Source organism: Zophobas morio, unplaced genomic scaffold (genome assembly GCF_036711695.1).
Source record: "Zophobas morio isolate AGI-343-1 ecotype UQ-CSIRO unplaced genomic scaffold, CSIRO_AGI_Zmor_V1 ptg000031l, whole genome shotgun sequence".
Lineage (NCBI taxonomy): Eukaryota > Metazoa > Arthropoda > Insecta > Coleoptera > Tenebrionidae > Zophobas > Zophobas morio.
This window is the reverse complement of record NW_026972136.1, coordinates 5,449,955-5,463,673: the sequence shown is the minus strand read 5'-3', so window position 1 is coordinate 5,463,673 and position 13,719 is coordinate 5,449,955. Positions and strand designations below refer to the sequence as shown.

The window sequence follows — 13,719 nt, the reverse complement described above, 5'->3', positions numbered from 1 at the left end:
AAAAATTGTTCTTATGAGTTTAGACTTCCCTCGCTGTCGGGGATGTGACGATTGCAAGCCTATTATGCCGTTTTTCGTTTTACATTTTTGTAATTCTTGGTTTAGTCAATAAAATTAATTGACTCAGTCATTAATTTTTTTCAGACACCCCGTATAAGCAAATCTAAAAAATATTAATGCAGTGATAAATCACAAGCATAGACTCATCATTCTTTACACATTTAACCATTTTTTCAGCAAAATTTTGCGGTGGCGTTATCAAATTTTTAGGGGGGGATGAGCAAATACATTTCGATCAAAATTTTACCATTTATGATAAATTTAAAACATCTCCAAGATTTCAAAGTATTCGGTTTTGTAGTTCCTGATTAAATCAATAAAATAAATTCACACTTTCATTAATTTTTTTGAGTCACCCTGTATATGCAAATCCAAAAAATATTAATGGAATGAGAAATCACAGCTACAGACTCATCATATTTTGCACATTTTAGGCAGGATTTATTCAGCAAAATTTTGAGGTGACGTCATCAATTTTTTAGGGGGGGATTAGCAAATGCATTTTGACTATAAATTTATCATGCCTATGACAACTTTAAAACATCTCCAAGATTTCAAAGCATTCGGTTTCGTAGTTCCTGATTAAATCAATAAAATAAATTCACACTTTCATTAATTTTTTTGAGTCACCCTGTATATGCAAATCTAAAAAATATTAATGGAATGAGAAATCACAGCTACGGACTCATCATATTTTGCACATTTTAGGTAGGATTTATTCAGCAAAATTTTGAGGTGACGTCATCAATTTTTTAGGGGGGGGATTAGCAAATGCATTTTGAGTATAAATTTATCATGCCTATGACAACTTTAAAACATCTCCAAGATTTCAAAGCATTCGGTTTTGTAGTTCCTGATTAAATCAATAAAATAAATTCACGCATCCATTAATTTTTTTGAGTCACCTGTATATGCAAATCTAAAAAATATGAGCGGAATGATAAATAACAAGTACAGACTCATCATATTTTGCACATTTTAGATAGGATTTATTCGGCAAACTTTTGAGCTGACGTCATCAATTTTTTGGAGGGGATAAGTAAATATATTTTGATTAAAAATTTGTCGTGTTTGTCATAAGTGTAAACCATCTGCAAGCTTTCAAAGCATTCGGTTTTGCAGATTTAAAATTAAATTGCAAAATATTGTTTCATAATTTTGACTTTTTTTCCAAAAATCTGGACGTTTCTGGTATAAACTCAATTCGGAGTCATAAACTACATGTGTAGGAATGTGATTATCCTCAAAAATAGATTTGTATTGAAGCCTTAAATATCAAACGTCTTACACTCCTATACTTATGGATTACCAATTTACCTTGATTTTGTTTATAATTATTATAATATTTTGTTACTGTTTAACCCAGCGTAATGCTTCACTCCATTGTCTCGAAAATGAAATAATACAGTAATGCCGCATCCACTTATATTTAATAATAAAGAAAACATGGAAGTAACAGTTCGAAAACTTTTATTTCTTCTTCATTACAATACCAAAAGAACATGAAAATCTCAGGTTGCAAATTTTCAAAAAACCTAAAACATTGCTGAAAGTAATGTGGTCGAAAAAAAAAAATAAAAACAGAAAAATTAATGTATTATTAATTCCGCAACCTTTAAAATCTCTGAACGATGTTTGATGAAACATGTTAATTTTTTTCAGACACAATCGAAAACAGTGTGAAGTAAAAATAGTAAATATACCAGAAGATAGATGGCTCAAGTGTTAAGATTTTTTTTTAGAAACAATTTTCCATTGAGATAACATGTCCGGGTGCATTAATTTACACTGGGAAAAATTTGAAGTATATATTTACATCTATGGCGGTTGCTATTTCAACATTAAAATTCCATATATGTTGTGTAGTAATTGAAAAATGACAACAATTTTAATTGTGACAATTTTTTTATTTGGAACTTGTTTCCTACAAAAAAATAACTTTCTATATTAGACAGAATTAGATATTTTTTAAATCAAACATTTTTATCATTGTGTCACAATTTTTGATAGACTTGTTGAACTAAAAATAAATAAATAAAAACATATGACATACCAATAAAGACAATCAAATGAACTTTATTTCCTGACACTAGATCGATTTACTAAAGCACCAAGCCGAAAGAAAAAAAATTGAAAATATACCAATTCACAATTGAAAGTGTCTTCTACAAATAAAGGTAAATTAGAAGAAGCTGAAACTGGGCTAGAAGCATATCATTGTTAGGTGAAAAATAAATATTCAGACAGATACCGCATTAAATGTTTTAAATGAGATTTTTTTTGAAAAATTAACAATTCAATAATTCGAAAATTTGCTTCGGTTTTATTTTCAAAAACAATTTTATTTAAGAAGTTGATTACATTGTATTTGTGTAAAAACAGTTTACATATATTTATCTAATCCCTTCACAAAAATAGCACATTCTAAATCCTGAGAATTAGAAATAAAATTGGTCGATGCGCCGGGACCAATTTAATCAATTTCGCTTAAAATATAACAAAATCAAATTAGTTGTTAAATTCTTGAAGAATAAATAGTTTCGTTTATGGAAATCGATGTAAAAATTGTTAAAGTATATTTTAATAAAATTGTACTATCTCGAAAACACTTACTTTACTTGTGTAACGCAGAAACTATGACGAACAAATAATAATCAAAGTGTATTTTTTCTGTATTGAAATAATAATCATGTCATTTTGTAATTACATTTTTTTTTAATAAAATAACCAACCTTCCAATTATAAACAACTATAAATTAATAAGAGCGTAATTAGCCTTAAACTGCGGAACCCTCTAATTAGTACCCTTATTCATTAAAGAACATCCTCCTAATAATATTTTTCTTCCAGTTGCAGCTTAAGGTAATTATTTTCGTGCGAAAGCACCAGATGTACTTCTACATTTCCAATAAAATTGAACAAAGTTTGACTTTTTAAACGTAATTTAACACTGGTATAGGTACAGAACTATTTATTTTTTAATGAGGTTATTTACTAAACATGTTTCACCAATTTGAAGAATGAGAATTTATTTGTAGTGATTTTCTTACTTGTCGTAGCGACTCACCAAAGCAAAGTAAGTATAGGCCGTTTTTATAATCTAAAATTCACGAAATTAAAAAAATTGTAGCTCTCAGAACAAACACTCACTCTTAAAAAATTCTCCAGAGTTAAGTCAAACAAATTTAGAGCTGAAAGTTTCAAGCTTATTTGTGTTCTTCTCATGAAGAAAAGCAAGTCGTGTTTTCCTTGAGAAGATGCTTCTATCCAATGAGATTCGAAGGCCACAACAAACACCTTGCTGCTCTAAATGGCAAAAATTAAGAACGCGATTTCAATAATAAAATTGTTTTACATACTCGTACCTTCGTTAGGAGCTCGTTGCCAAACCAACAATAAATAAATATTTCCGTAATTACTGCGTTTGCATAGAACAGAAATGAAAAATATTCATTACTGAAAGTAGGTACCTGGTTTGGTAGAAATGGTTAGAAAAATAATTACAAACCGACGAAAACTTACTCCAACCACTAGAAACATAGTTATTCCCAAAGATGCAGCACTTGTGAAAAATTGCACCAGAATAATCGAGTCAAAAGTTTGGTTATACGATTTAACGAAACTGAAACTAATTTGTTAAAAAATGCTGCTAAAAGAGGGACGTTCAAGTTACATACTTCACAATTGCCCGATGATGCTTCACATAGGCCACCAATCCCTCCTTGAACCCCTCAGGCTTCAAATTTTTCACATTATCACACAAAATATCAAACTGCGCTGCCGCATATAGACTAAAAGCGGCTATAAACGTATCCATATTGATATCAAGATACGCCCCAAAAGACATACTTGAAAGCTGGTGAAAACAAGTCAATTCAAACTGAGGTGACCCCGTAGTATTGTAAGGATACCAAGAAACGAACGGCAATTTGCGTGTCCTGAATGACTCCACAGTCCAGAAAATCACAGAACAAACAATACTCCCACTGATTACATTGTGCATAAATTTCCACCTCTTGACACTAGGAATTATATTTTCAATTTGCTCTTTGGTGCGGACTTGAAACATGTCTTCGTTTAGCGTTGCCAGCAGTTTTCTAAGGGTTTGGATGTTGCGAGCGATGGAGAAGAGCTTGAGCAACATCAACCAGAGGGAAATTATCAAGAACGTCGTTCTTGCTACTACTTGCATGTCGGTGAAGTTGGTTAAAAGCATGAAGGTTTGAGACGCAGTTTGGACCAAGCCAAAAATGAACAGGATGATGACGGTGCGCAGAAGGTAAAAGTCGAATTTGTATCCTTCGTCGCTTGGCCACAAACCCGCTAATCTGAAAGCAAAAATGTTTCGTTTGATGACGGATAACCAGTCGTATTTAATAGTGTTGGTCATGATTTTCTGCTCTGAAAAAGTGTCTACAAGAGTGGGTGTTTTTTGAAAGTTCTGTGTCTTTTATAGGTTTTGTGGAGTGACGTGTTCAACCAATGGAGATGGGTTTTACGGTGCGCCCAAAAATAAAAATTAATTATTTATAAAGCGGGCCTATTATTATTTAATAACGTCGACTGAATTCAAAGTGGTATTTTAAGGGGGTCTAAATATTGTAGTGCTTTTAATCACATAACGTTTTTAAATTTTGGAAACGGTGGACGTATCACGTCTAATATGTAAGTCGTTTTATATTAATTTTTGCAATAAATTATGTTATTTGGGTACAAATAATTGCAAAATAAATAGTAATTCTTGAAACGTGAAGAAACTCTGGCTGTGTTAATTGTCATTTCGCAAGTAATATAACAAATTTTATAAGAAAGTTAATTGCAATGATGCACTAAAATGAAGACAAATTTACCATGCTGACGACAACCTTAAAACTTTTGCAAGATTTCAGAAAATTTAGTTCTGCACGTTGACTTTTTCCCCAAAAATTTGGACGTCTAAAGTAAAAATAAAGGTGGATTCATAAGGCACAGGTATGGAAGAATGTCATTTGATAAAATTTAAAAGTGTTATAAGATTAACTATGTAAAATTTTGAAATTAGGTCATCACATTGTCGCTAAGTACTCGTACGATCACACAAACATAGATGTTCTCGAAATTCGTGTAAAATTTCACAACGGTCAGATTATTTTTTTATTACTCGATTTTACAATTTTCTGATGTTTCATAGATACGTTTTCTCAAGTTTTGTCATCTTCATTTTTACGATTTTTAAATACATATTTAGATTTTTCAATTTTTCAAATTTTGACATTTCTAGATTTTCAGTTTTCCGAATTCTGAAGTAATCTTTCTTTTTATTTTCCCATTTGTCGACTCCCCAAGGTTTAGATCATTCACTTCTTCAGTTCTTCAATTTTTCAGGTTTTTGTTTTTTAAATTTTTATATTTTTTAAGCTTACAATTTTTTGACGACTTTGCTGTTTCAGTTTTGTCATTTCTCAGTTTTTCAATTGTTTAAGTTCTCAATTTTTTGGATTTTTATTTCAGTTTTGGGATTTTTCAATATTTCGAATTTTCGAATTTTCGATTGTTTCCTTTTTGAATTTTCAGTTTTTCGTTAAACCTTAGATTTTTCAATTATTCGACTGTTTTAAATTTTCAATTTTTAAGATTCTAGGTGTTTGGATTTCTCACTACGAAATTTGATTTTTTGATCATTTCTAAATACATATTACGATATTTCAAAGGTCGATTCTAGAAAAACGGTTCCAGATAACAAAGAAACAAGCTGGATGTAAGCTCTAGAGTTCGAAATCGGCAAGAAAATGTATTGTGTTAAATTTCAAAAATGAGAGTTCTAGAGCGCTAAACCTACAAGAGAGATTCAGTTAGCATTCGAAAATGTCAAAAATTGGACGAAATTTGAAGACCATTCAAAAAATTTCACTTTATAAAAATTATCAAAAAATTCTGGAAAAATTCAAGGACGTAGATCTCGACACGCTGATTCCAAAAATATTGCGCGTCGATGGTCACGGAGCAATATTTTCGAGAGAATCGGTACGAAATGCAAATTTTTGAAAATTTCAAAAATGTCGATATTTCAACGGTCGATTCAGGAAAAACGGCAGCAGTTATCAAAGAAATGAGGCCGGAATTGAGTTCTAGAGCTCGAAATCTACAAGAAAATGTATTTAGTTATGTTTCGAAATTGTGAAAAATTTATCGAAATTTGAAGAAGGGGAGACCATTGAAAAAATTTCACTTTTGAAAATGTTGTCCAAAAATTACTAAAAAATTCATGGATGTACGTCTCGACACGCTGATTCCAAAAATGTAGCATGTTCATGGTTCCGGAGCAACATTTTCGTAAGAATCGGTACGAAGTGCAAATTTTTTAAAATTTCAAAAATTTCGATATTTCAACGGTCGATTCTGGAAAAACGGTTGCATTTATAAACGAATCAATTCCGGAATTGAGTTCTAGAGCTCAAAATCTACAAGCAAATCTGTTTAGTTAAGTTTCAAAAATGTCAAAAATTTTCCAAATTTTGCAAAAGGTGGGACCATTAAAATATTTTCATTTTTAAAAAATTTGTATAAAAATTATGAAAAAATTCAGGGACGTATATCTCGACACGCTGATTCCAAAAATATAGCATGTCACGGAGCTACATTTTTGAAAGAATCTGTACGAAATGCGAATTTTTGAAAATTTAAATAATATCTATATTTCAACGGTCGATTCTGGAAAAACGGTTGCCATCATCAAAGAACCGAGGCCATAATTGAGTTCCAGAGCTCGAAATCTACAAGAAAGTGTATTTAGTTAAGTTTAAGTTACGTTTCGAAAATGTCAAAAATTCGCCAAAATTTGAACAAATTTCACTTTTAAAAAAAGCTGTCTAAAAATTATGAAAAAGTTTAGGGACGTAGACCTCGACAAGCTGATTCCAAAAAGATAGCATGTTGATGGTAACGGAGCAACATTTTCGAAAAAAATCGGTACAAAATGCAAATTTTTTAAAATATATATCAAATATTTCGATATTTCAAAGGTCGATTCTGGAAAAATGGTTGCAGTTATCAAAGAACCGAGGCCGGAATTGAGTTCTAATTCTCGAAATCTACAAGAAAGTGTATTTAGGTAAGTTTCGAAATTGTCAAAAATTTTCCGAAATTTGAAGAAGGGAGGACCATTGAAAAATGTTTACTTTTAAAAAAGTTGTCTAGAAATTACTAAAAAATTCAGAGATGTAGATCGAAAATTGTTGCATGTTGCATGTTGATGGGCACGAAGCAACATTTTGGAAAGAATCGGTACGAAATGCAAATTCTTAAAACTTTCAAAAATTTCTATATTTCAATCAGTTATCAATGATACGAGGTCCGAAGTGAGTTCTACAGCTCGAAATCTAGAAGAATTTGTATTCAGTTAGGTTTCGAAAATGTCAAAAATTGGCCGAAATTTGAAGAAAAAATTTCACTTTTAAAAAAGTTGACTAAAAATTGTGAAAAAATTCAGAGTCGTAGATCTCGATATGTTGATTCCAAAAATATAGCGTGTTGATGGTCACGGAACAACATTTTCCAAAAAATTTCGATAGTTCAATGGTCGATTCTAGAAAAACGGTTGTAGTTATCAAAGAAATCAGGCCCAAAGTGAGTTCTAGAGCACGAAATGTACAAGAAAATGTATTTAGTAAAGTTTCGAAAATGTCAAAAATTTTCCGATGTTTGAAGAAGGGGGACCATTGAAAAAATTTCGCTTTTAAAAAAGTTTCCAATAATAGACAGAATAAATTTACAGCTAATATTTTTATTGGTTTCTGGGAACTTAACAAGAAGAATAGAATAAATTTCCTAATTTTACTGAGAGATTTAACCAGTCATAAAAAAATTTGCGATTGGAATTGTAGTGTTTAAAAATGTCCAAATGTTAATTTTTTGTAGGAAACTAATGTAACAAATTCTCACTTCTGTTTCAACTTCTAAACTAACACTAGGTAAACATCTCCAGTACTATATGAATTTCGAACATCATAAAAAGTCAAAAATGTTTTCTGCAGAGAAAGCCAAAATACAAAAAGTTGAAAATGAACTAAGAAACCATACAATTGTTGTCTGAAACATAAGTATTTTCAAGTTACTATAGAGTAATATTTCTTTATAAATTTAACTAGTTTTTGAAATATTTTGGATTGACACATATTTTGAGTTTATTTTAAATAACAACATTTTCCACTGCGATTAAGTTCATTTCAGGTAGAAGAACTTTAAAGTACAAGTAGCTAAGATCTACGTGGATTCTTGAATAATGCTTTAATGCTACAAATTTCATTATTTTGTTGTATTTTTCAGAGACCAACAGCCTCAGGGTGGACAATTTTTTCATTAAAAAGATATTTACTTCATAAAATTCAACAGTGAAATATGATACAACTACATGTGTAAAAGTAGCGTGTATAAAGCTCAGTCTGATTACTTACTGTTAACGTTTTCAGCACTTAAGCTCCTAATTAGGGGGTCCATAATTTTGAATTTTTATGTAAAAACTTATTTTAAAACTATATTTCTATAAGCATTTACAGCACTATCTTAAAAGCACTTCTAATTTACAATAAAAAAACGGATACAAATTTCAACAATTAATTTTTTCTTATAATATTACGCACAAATTATGACGAATGGATAAAATGACCAGAGCGTATTTTCCCATCACTGAAATAATAATTACCTCATTTTTAAATCACTCACAAGAAACAAATATTATTTTAAAAGAAATAACCAATTTTCCAATTATAAATTTATAAGATCGTCATTTTCCTTAAATTTGGTGAACCCTCTAATTAGCATCCTTTATCGATCAAGGAAAATCCTGTTAATACGCTGTTTTTCTTTCAATTGAGGCCTAAGATAATTATTTTCGTGAGAAAATGCCACATGCAATTGTACAGTTGAAATAAACATTAATTAACGCAGTGATAGACAAAGGGTTATTTATATTTTAATGAGCTAAATGCTAACCCACTTATTACATTTTTATTTTATTGTATGTAAGTCTGCCACCAAAAAACCGAGTAAAGGTTGTAATAAAAGTCTTGAACTACTTTGCAGACTAATTTATTTTTTACATGCTAAAGTTACAGTGAATTTTGCTACAATTTTCTTAGTTCTTGAAGTTCCTCGCCAAAGCAAAGTAAGAATAGGCCGTTTTTAAAATCTAAAAATCGCCGGATTACAATACAATACTTATAATTAATAGCGTAAACTCTCACCCTTAAAAAATTCTCCAGAGTCAGTTCAAACAAGTTCAACGCCGAAATTTTCAGACTCGTCTGTGTCCGCACCATGAAAAAAATCAAGTCGCGTTTTGCTTCAAGGGATGCTTCTATCCAGTGAGATTCGAAGGCCACAAAAAACACGTTGCTACTCTAAAAGAGAAAAAATAGAGGGTGTGACTTAGTTGTTTTACAAACCTTAATTTGGATCTCGTTGCCGAACCAACAATAAATAAAAATCTCCGTTAGTACCGCATTTTCGTAGAAAATGTATGATAGAAATTCGCTGCTCAAAGGAGGGACCTGGTTTTAGTAAGAACTTTTAGAAAAATATTATAAGTCAAAGTGAAAACTTACTCCAACGATGAGAAACAAGGTTATCCCCAAAGAGGCCGCACTAGTCAGAAATTGTCCCAGAATAATCGAGTCAAAAATTTCGTTATACGAATTAACGAAGCTAAAACTAATTTGTTAGAACAATTATCATCGTAAATCCTGCAGTTACATACTTCACAATTGCCCGGTGATGCTTCACACAGGAAATCAAACCCTCTCTGAATCCTTCGGGCTTTAATCTTTTCACATTATCACACAAAATATCAAACTGAACTGCCGCATATAGACTAAAAGCAGCTATAAACGTGTCCATATTAATATCCACGACGTAGGCTTGAAAAAAAAGGCTTGCAAGCTGGTGAATACAAGTTACTTCATACATAGGTGAAACCGTAGTGTTGTAAGGATACCAAGAAGTGAAGGGCAATCTGCGGTTGCTGAACGAGAAAATAGCCCAGAAGGTTACAGAAGAAGCGATACATGCGGTGATTAAAATGTACGTGATGTTCCATATCCTAATACTGGGAGATATATTGTCAATTTGCTCTTGGGTGCGAACTTGAAAAATGTCGTCATTTAGGCTTCTCAGGAGCTTTCTAAGGGGTTGGATGTTGCGAGCGATGGAGTACATCTTCGCGAACATCAGCCAGAAGGAAATTATCATGTATGCTGTTCTTGCTACCACTTCGAGGTCGGTCATGTGGTTCATAAGCTTCAAGGTTTGACCCCCAGTTAGGATGAAGGCGAAAACAAACACTATGATGGAGCTGCGCAGGAGGTAAAAGTCGAGTTTGTACCCTTCGTCGCCGGGCCATAAGCCCACTAATTTGAAGTTCCAGATGTTTATTTTGATGATTGATAACCAGTCGTATTTGACGGTTTCCGACATGGTTTCTGAAAAATCTTGCACTAGAGTGAGCAGTTTTAAAAACTGTCTGCCTTTTAAAGGGTTTGCGTGGTCGCGTTTTCGACCAATGGGGTGATGGTTTGGATGTACGTCCGAAAATTATTATTAATTATTAATAAACGAGGTGTTTTATTATTTAACAGCGTTAATTGAGTAAGAAGTGCTATTTTAAGATGGACTAAATGTTGTGGTGCTGTTGTTAACCAAACGTTTTTAAGTTTTGGAAAAAGTGAACATGTAATGGTAAGTCGTAGTTGTTTAGAAATTAAGAACGGGGATGTAATTTCTGTATTATCAAAAGTGATTGTAAGTAATGAGGTGTTTTTCATCTGAACTCTAAAATGTGTAATGTGGCTTTTAAATATTATTTTTTGTTATTTATTCATAGCAATGTTTTGGATAATCTAATTCGTAGGTATTTATATCGATAAAATATATGTGGTTAATTAGATTTTAAGAAATTTGGAAAATAAGATTCTTCTTTGAAATTAAATGTATGTAATCAACTAATCAGTATTCCCCTGAGGCTAATTTATTGGTCATTGTAGACCACAACTGACGATCTATTTTATCAAATAACAAGTATTTAAGTAAATAAAAATTTTTGACCGAAATCATTTAGGGCTACAGATTAAAAATATTATTTTTATCATTTTATCTACCGATTTCTGAAGAACTTGATCATATATAAATTAGCGTAAAGTTTTGTTATTCCGTTTCTATTCGTGTTAAAATTTTATTTTTATAAATTAAAATTTCGAAATAAATCGAATTATTTCTTCAATTTTGATAATTCTAAAATTGTGTTTTTTGGTTTTTATCATGTCATATTTCAAAAACTGTTCAAAATGTTGTCTTAGTTCTTTAATGGTAATATAACCAAAAATACTGATTTTAACACTGTAACTTTACTGTACTAAATCGTTTTTTTTATTTTTATAAAAAAAAATATTTCTTTGTTATTTCCACAAAAGGTGTGTTGGAATTTTTAACATGTGAATTTTTTGAATGGAACCTTTTCCGTCAGAATTAAGGCAATTTTCAAAATTTTGTGAAAAAATGGTGGAGGCGTCAAAATAAACTTTAATTTCTTCCTTATTTGACGATCTACAGCAAAAATAAATACAGATTCGTAATCCTGGGAAAATTTCGGTTCGTGAGAATTAAGGCAAATTTTGTAAAAAAAATGGTGGAGGCGCCAGAATGAAAATTTATTTCTCCCTGATTTGAGCACCCACAAGAAAAATTTGAAAAATTTGTAATCCTGAGAAAGTTTAGGTACAGACGCATGCTTTGGTGAGAGAATTAAGAAAACTTTCAAATTTTGGGAAAATATAAGAAAAATAAAAAATCGAATAACTTATATTTAAAACTAAATACTCGCGTAATGTAAATCGAAAAATTAAAAATCGAGAAACTGAAAAACTGAAAAATTTAATATAGAAAAATTCAAGGAATAAAACATTAAAAAATTGTAAAAGGAAAACGCGAAAATTGCAAATCGAAAAATGATGACATTTTAAAAAACCGAAAAAGTGAAATTTTAGAAGTTAAAAATAAAAAAATTCGAAAACTCCTAAAATCACACAATTTATGAAAAACATTGAACATTTCGAAAGTCAAAAAATCAAAAAATTGAAGACTGAAAAAACAAAAAATTAGAAACGACCAATTGAAGAATCGAAAAATTGACAAATCGAAAAATTAAATATTGAAAAATTTTAAAAAATCGAGATATTGAGAAATTTGTAACTGAAAACTGTACAATATGAAACCGAAAAAATCGCAGCGGTGTTGTCAGTTATCGGAAATCTACCGATTTTTGAAGAACTTGGTACTCGAATCATACATAAATTACCGTAAATTGAATTTTTTCTGCAAATTTTATCATTCTAAAATTGTCTTTTTTTTTATCACGTCATATTTCAAAAACTATTCCAAATTTTGTCTTAGTTCTTTAACTGTCATATTACCAAATAATACTGTAACTTTTACTGTACTAGTTTTTTTTTAATTTTTATGAAAAACATTTTTCTTTGTTACTTGCACAAAAGATGTATTGAAATTTTTAACAGAGGCGCTAGAATAAACTGTAATTACTCCCTTATTAGAAGATCTACAGAAAAAATAATGATAGATTCGTGATCGTGAGAAAATTTGGTTCGGATGGAACCTTTTCCGGAATAATTTTTGAGCAACTTTCAAATTTTTGAAAAATTGGTGTAGGCGCCAACACAAAAATTCATTTCTCCTAGATTTGAGCACCCATAAAAAAAATTGGCAAAATATGTGATCCTGAAAAAGTTTAGGTACAAACGCATGCCTTCATTGGAGAATTTGAGCAATATAAAAAAAAAACAAATCGAAAAATTAATATTCAAAACTGATAAATCAAAAAATTAAAAATCGTGAAACTGAAAAAGTGAAAATTTAATATAGAGGAATTCAAGAAACAAAAAATTGAAAAATTCAAAGTCGAAAAATCAAAACATTTAAAAGGAAAACGCCTAAATAGCAAATCGAAAAAATAATGACATTTGGAAAACCGAAAAAGTGAAATTTAAAAGGTTGCAAAAACACAAAATTCAAGACAAAATTTCAACATTTCCAAAGTCAAAAAAATAAAAAAATTAAGTATTTGAAAACTGAAAAACCGAAAAATGGACAAATTATTATTGAAGAACCAAAAAATCGACAAATCAAAAAATAAAAATTGAAAAATTCAAAGATGAAAAATGGAAACATTGAGAAATTTAAAACTGACAACCCGACACTATGAAATCGAAAATCGCGGCGGTGTTGTCAGTTATCAAAAATCTACCGATTTTTGAAGAATTTGTTAGTTGAATCATACATAAATTATCGTAGTGTTGTAATTCCACTTCCATTCGTGTTAAATTTCATTTTTATAAATCAAAATGTTTCAAAAAATGGTATTGCATATCTCTTCAATTTTGATAATTCTAAAATTGGGTTTTTTGGTTCTTATCACGTAATATTTCAAAAACTATTCAAAATTTTGTCTTAGCTCTTTAACTGTAACATAACCAAACCATAGTGATTCTAACACTGTAAATTTTACTGTAATAGAGTATTTTTTTTTTATTTTTATCAAAAAATTTTTTCTTTCTAACCTGCACAAAAGGTGTATTGAAATTTTTAACGGAGGCGTTAGAATAATAAATAATAAGT

General features: G+C 30.4%; 2 protein-coding genes across 2 annotated transcripts; both read right to left on the bottom strand.

The window, feature by feature from the left end:
- Positions 1-3,724: 3,724 nt before the first annotated feature.
- LOC135139617 (uncharacterized) lies at positions 3,725-4,450 on the bottom strand. Its single transcript, XM_064069917.1, has one exon. The coding sequence runs from the start codon at positions 4,448-4,450 to the stop codon at positions 3,725-3,727; it is 726 nt and encodes a 241-aa protein (XP_063925987.1).
- Positions 4,451-9,747: 5,297 nt separating this feature from the next.
- On the bottom strand, positions 9,748-10,546 carry LOC135139616 (odorant receptor Or1-like). Its single transcript, XM_064069916.1, has one exon. The coding sequence runs from the start codon at positions 10,507-10,509 to the stop codon at positions 9,748-9,750; it is 762 nt and encodes a 253-aa protein (XP_063925986.1). The 5' UTR covers positions 10,510-10,546.
- Positions 10,547-13,719: the final 3,173 nt, after the last annotated feature.

Excerpts from the sequence above, each read along its gene's own strand:
- LOC135139617 (XM_064069917.1), bottom strand. The coding sequence starts at position 4,450 with ATGACCAACACTATTAAATACGACTGGTTATCCGTCATCAAACGAAAC.
- LOC135139616 (XM_064069916.1), bottom strand. The coding sequence starts at position 10,509 with ATGTCGGAAACCGTCAAATACGACTGGTTATCAATCATCAAAATAAAC.